Below are 6,000 nucleotides of genomic sequence, written 5' to 3' on the forward strand. Positions count from 1 at the left end.
CTCTCTCTCACACACACACACACACATACCCACACCCACACCCATACACACTCTCTCTACCTCTCTCTCACACCCACACACACTCTTGCTGTCTCTCTCTCTCTCTCTCTCTCTCTCACTAAAGCAGCGGTTTTGGTCCAGTTACCATAGGAATGCCAGGTTGGTTAAAACTCTACTGGTCCATTGGACCGTTGTGAGCAGACACAGGGGACGGAGTGACCAGCAGTGGCAGTGCTGAGACACCTCACACAGTGACGCACAGTGTTCAGCTCCCTACAGGACCTCCCAGTCTCTCCTCTGTTTTAGCCACACGCTAAACTTTCAAATAAAGGAGGAAATGACCTATCGCACCCAGAACGTAGTCCAGATATCCCCAAACTGGGTTTCCCCGAGAGGAAATTACACGGTTTCCAGCCATAAGGATGTGGTTGCAGGAAATTTTAAGATATTTTTCCCTTAATAGTATTATGACAGCACAATTTTATGTAATATAGAAATAATAATAATAATAATAATAATAATAATAATAATAATAATAATAATAATAATAATAATTCTCAGAATATAGTTCTGGAAAAGTCCACCTCTATTGACCATATGTGATTAGTCAAGCAACACTTCACCCCATTTGCAAGGTACAGAGAGGGGCTAGGCGGAGGGAGGGGCGGGGTTGGGGGTCACCTTTTGTGCAAATATATCAACCAACGACTCTGCCACCCGCATCAGATTTCTCGCGGCAAGAGCGTGAGGGATACACACTGGTGTGTGCATGCGTGTGTGTATGTGAGAGGGAAAGACCGAGCGAGCGAGAGAAAGAGTTAGAACGAAGGAGAAGAGCGAGGGAAACGTTACTGACACGAGGACGTCTGAGAAGAAAAGACGAATTGTTACAGCAAAGAAAGGAAGAAAACGCTGAAAGCTCCTTAGAAAGAAACCAGAAAAGTTTAAGAAGCGACCATGGAAAGAACGACAACGCTGGGACGCTTTGCGTGCCTGTGCACCTTACTGCTGGTCTCACTGCAAGGTAAATCGCTCTCAGTTAATAGGCTCCGAAACAGTTTTGAGAAGTTAATTCTCGTCCGATCTCTTTTGCATGTCTTGGATACGCAGACCGCACTGCCTTGACGCACTTTGCACGGTCCTCTCTATCTTGCTGTTCTTTGATGTTTTTTTTTTTCATTTGCTCGAGATAGCTGAAAGTTTTAAGCTTTCGGTTTCAAACATAAACTGTCTTGGTCAATTAGTGAAACAGCAATGATTGTATCACTTTGTATCTGTGTTATTGGTTCTCTTTTGCACGATCTGCAGTCAGTTGCGTCTTGTAACAACCTGTTTAAGGAAGCAATATGCGCTACATACGTCCTGGCTTTAAAGGATAAAAAGTGTTGGGCATGGCCAGAAATACGTCTAAAGAGGGAAGATTTGTGACTCCTACACGATTAACAAAGGTTGCGGTACTTTGTACTGACTTTGAGGATTATAACGCGGCGGTCCGTGAGAGACCGACTGTTTTTTTTTTTTTTCTTGGGTTGTGTGATGTTGTCGAAGGGGTTAAGCCGGACTACTCTTGGTGTTCGAGGTGGGGAGGGAACCGCGTGTTCCGCACTACAGTGCACTTTTTAACGGAGAGCGGCAGTATCACAGCTCCCTAACGTCTGTCGCGGGATAGCGGCTTTCCCTTTGATCAACAAGAAGGGTAGATGTAGAACAGGGCGCGCCTTGTACGGAGAGAGCTCCTTTCTGCCGGACTTTTTGTGACATTCCCACCTCCCTGTTAGGGCAGAGCTCGTGATTTATGATTTGATACCGTTAAACTGTGTGATGTCTGTCTCACACGCCGATCATTTCCTATTCGGGTTTTCAGTGAAATTCATTCAGAGAGGAAAAGACAGAATACAGAATAGTCTTTATTCAAACATTCCTTAAGACTGGTAATAATTAATGATGCATCATAGAGAGAAATAATGAACGTGATGTATTAGAAATCCTCGGTTGAAAGAAGTAGGCTACATTTTTCTCTCTCTCTCTCTCTCTCTCTCTCTCTCCAGTCTGTTCGTCTTTCATCTCCTCCCTCTATTCTACCCCTCCTCTCCGTTCTCTCTCTCTCTATCTATCTCCTCCATCTTTTGCTCCGCCCCTTTACCTGCCAGCCCCTTCTTTTTAACTTCTCGACTTTTTGTCATCTGTGTATCTCTTCGTCTTTTTTTCCACTCACCTCATCACTCCATCATCCCCTTTATCTTCTACTGCCTTGCCCCATTCTCATTTCCTCTGCTCTCTTCACCTTTTTCGCTATGCACTTCTCTTCACCTGTTTCTCGCTCTTCCTTTGACTTGCACATAAGCGATGGTGAGCAATTGTGGTTGTGGTGTGTGTATAAGCATTTCACAGGCTTCCTGTGTGGGTCTGAGATAAAGGAGTGGTGTTTAAATGGTTCTGAGTACACATTCTCAGCTTGTTTATTCTCAGAGCCTGTTTACATTTGTTCACACTTGTTACATTAAAGCTCCACGTCTCCCTTTATCAATGCGTTGACTCTAGAGGACAAAGCCTTGAAAAGTATAACTCACTCCCGTCATGCTCTCTCTCTCTCTCTCTCTCTCTCTCTCTCTCTGCCTCTTTCCCTTTAGACCTGTTGTGGTAAGAATAGGCTGATTTTTGTGTGTCTCTGTGGGAGACTGACATGGTGGGTTCTTTCATGTGAGTCTAAGCACCACTCTGGCCATCAAGCTGTGTCCCTGTGTGCAAACACACATGCGCACACACACACACACACACACACACACACACATCCCACATTGCTCATATTTGAAGTAACATTCTCAAGACTGCTTGCACTCAGAGTAACAGTGATCTTACACACACACATACACACTGTCTGCCCAGTGTAGGAGTGAATGACGTGTGTATATGGGGCAAGACAGTGAGACTCGTCATGGGGTGGCCAGCATACCTGCCATACCATGTGACCTCCGACCTCCTGAACTCACTGCGGGTTTGAAACGGCTCTATTTCCAAAGGCTGGGAATGCCGAGCGGTTTTTCCTTTGGATTTAAGGGCAGTCAACAGGAAAACCTATTTTAACGACTTCATCCCGCACCAAGGACATAAATCTCCATTGATTTAGAGGTGGTAGTATTGTAAGCTCTGTAATGTAAAAGGGTTGGAATCCTGCCTATTCATTTTAGCCCGAGCGACAATGCCAGCCAGACTGTGTTCTGAGCCCAGCTGAACACTCCGCTCATGGCTTACTGTAATTCCTTTTGTTTAATTTACAATTGAAAGTTTTGGATTATCATATTTAAGTGGATCCCTGGCAGCTCCTTCAGCTCTGACTGTGCGTCCCCAAGTCTGCGTTGATGTGTGTGTCTGTGTACGAGTTTGTGTATCTGCGTATGAGTTTGTGTGTGTGTGTGTGTGTGTGTGTTCCTAAAAAATGCATTTATCTTCTAAAATCATAATGTTATGCTGTTGATGGTACTGAATGGAATATGCAATATCTCTAAATGTCAAGTGGCGAGTCTGTACCCGCACAATGTCTGAATGTGTGTGTGTGTGTGTCTCTGTGTGTGTGTGTGTGTGTGTGTGATCCCGGTATGCTTACAGAAGTTGGCGGAAAGAATCGTTGAGACAGCTTGTGGGTACGGTTCAAGGTGCTGTTCGGATATGCCGCGCTTCCCCTCTTTGTCTATTTAGGGTTTATTTCCTCGACTCATTTCCTTGCTTTAATTTCTGCTCTCTATGCAACCCCCCCCCCCCCACCCCCCGAAAAAAAAGCCCTTCCTCCCCATCATGCATCAAAAGCAGCTCCCCTGTGGTCCTAAGTAATTATTATCGTATTAGAAGCCCTCAAATTAAAACCTGCCTCATTTCAGCTGGGTTTTCAGATAAAAGCCAAACCGTTTTTCAGGTGACGTCTTTCAGATGTTAGGGAGTTAGTAAGTCACGGAGAATCCCTCTCTCTCTCTCTCTCTCTCTCTCTCTCCTCTCTCTTTCTCTCTGTCTCTTTGTCTCTCTCTCTGTATGTCTCCCTCTCTCTCTCTCTCTCTCTGATGTCCCCTCTCCCTCAGTTCAGTTTCGTTCCAGTAAAGCTTTGTTGGCACGACTTGTAAAAAATATTGCCACTGCGGCTTTGAAATATTGGGCTGAATGCGTCCATAAACATAAAAGCTACTGTGACCTATGCTATACTATGCTTAAAGGGAAAGAAAAATAGAAAAGACAAATATTTTAGCTGAGTTCAGTCAGTTGCAGCGCAGGGTCTCTCTCTCTCTCTCTCTCTCTCACACACACACACACGCACACCCACTCGCATGCATACAATTAAATCCATCAAAATGCAAGGGAACACATGTTCACACGTATACTTAAGTGTACACGTACTCAGATATGTATGTATGTGTTTAACCTATTGCAAAACGCATCCTGGGGGTGTATGTGTTTTTTTTTGGCCTTCTGATTGATAGATAGATAGATAGATAGACTGAGGGCATATATTTTGTGCCTGGCTGTGGGGTAAAAGCTCTGTGATTTAGGCGGTCGAGCGGCGGAGTCGTTTGTCTGTTATTAGCTTTGAGAGCGTCGTGTATGGGAGGGTTTTTTGTACTGCCTGGTATGACAGGCATTCATCTGAGGACAGGTTTTGTCTCGTCCCCCTGATCTCTCTGTCTCTTATGAGTCCCCCCTCTGTCTTTCTCTTTGCTTTTTTTTCCTTCCCCCTGTTGCTTTTCTTTTCTTTTTTTTTTCTTTTGAGTGTTTTGCTCTCTTTCTCTTTTTTTTTAACCCCATGAGGCTATTTCTCTCTTTTTCACCTCTTTTTCACTCTTTTTATAGTTTTTATTTGATCTCCTTATCTTCCTTTTCTCTCTCTCTCTCTCTCACACACACACAGACGCACGCATGCACCCACACACACACACACACACACACACACACACAGGCTGTCACCCAAGGCTCCCACGCAACCACAACAGGTTGGTGTTTAGCCAGGAGTACAATATGGCACGTGAACATTAGCCAAGGCTTCTCATTCACTAGACACATTTTTGTGGTTTAACAGCATCTCTTTTTCTCCCTTCTGTTTTCCTCGACACAGAGTTTCTCTTAAATCACTCACCAAAAAAACCCCAAAACAAAACAAAAAAACCCCCCAAAAAACAAAACATGGCAGATGTCTGATCAGCTCATCGTTCAATGTTTTCACTCATTTGCATTGAGTATCACTACAGACTGTTCTCTCTGAGTATGGTTTGCTCTTCCATTAATCTGTTGCTAATAATAGGTTATAAAGCATTAGCCTGTTGTTATTAATAGGTTATAAAGCGTTTACCAAGCATACACATTGCTGTTCTTAAGCCTTAGGACACCCAAGAAAATCATGTTTAAACTGTCTAACTGGGCAGTAAATGTTTATCTGCCGGTAACGTCACTATGTAAGAGCTCAAATACAAACACAAATATAATGGAAATACCAAGAAATTCTTGCATTTTTAAAAACAAATCAGTGCTTTCTGTTGCCTCCCCTTTGATTGCAAAACTGAAGCCGTTGGCTCTTGTGTCATTTTTTCAAGTAGTTCTGCGGTAAATACTTCCAAGCTTCTTGCGGGATTTGCCATGACTCCACTTTTGACTTTGGCTGCTGGACGTTCTTCTCCCTGTCCAAGTGATTCAATCCCACACAGATTCAATTACATTGTGGTTGGGACTCTGAGGTGGCTGATCTAATACTGTAAGTGTCCCATTGGCAGATTTCTGCTCCAACAAGGTCTTAAGAGCATATGTAGTGTGTTTGGGTTTGTGCTGAAAGATGACATTTTTTTTTTTACCAATCAGTCCTTTCCTGAAGCACGATGAAACAGCATCTGTTTATATTTCCCAGCGTTCACCATTCCGTCGACTTTGACCAGATCCCCTACGCCGTTGGCTGAAATACACCCCCAGGCCACTGACAGAGCCGACACCAAACTTCACAGAAGGTTTCAGACGGGCGCCGGCGGACTT

The 6,000-nt window shown here is 44.0% G+C and overlaps 1 protein-coding gene across 2 annotated transcripts in view; it reads left to right on the forward strand.

Annotated features, from left to right (window-relative positions):
* Positions 1–830: 830 nt before the first annotated feature.
* bcam (basal cell adhesion molecule (Lutheran blood group)) overlaps positions 831–6,000 on the forward strand; it is a 41,028-nt gene continuing 35,858 nt past the window's right edge. For both annotated transcript variants that reach the window (XM_030784804.1, XM_030784805.1), the window contains exon 1: positions 831–1,024. In XM_030784804.1, the coding sequence (XP_030640664.1) occupies positions 958–1,024 (67 nt within the window). In that variant the 5' untranslated portion in view covers positions 831–957. The remainder of the gene's footprint in view (positions 1,025–6,000) is intronic.

This window comes from Chanos chanos, chromosome 9, assembly GCF_902362185.1.
Source record: "Chanos chanos chromosome 9, fChaCha1.1, whole genome shotgun sequence".
In the NCBI taxonomy this organism is placed as follows: Eukaryota; Metazoa; Chordata; class Actinopteri; order Gonorynchiformes; family Chanidae; genus Chanos; species Chanos chanos.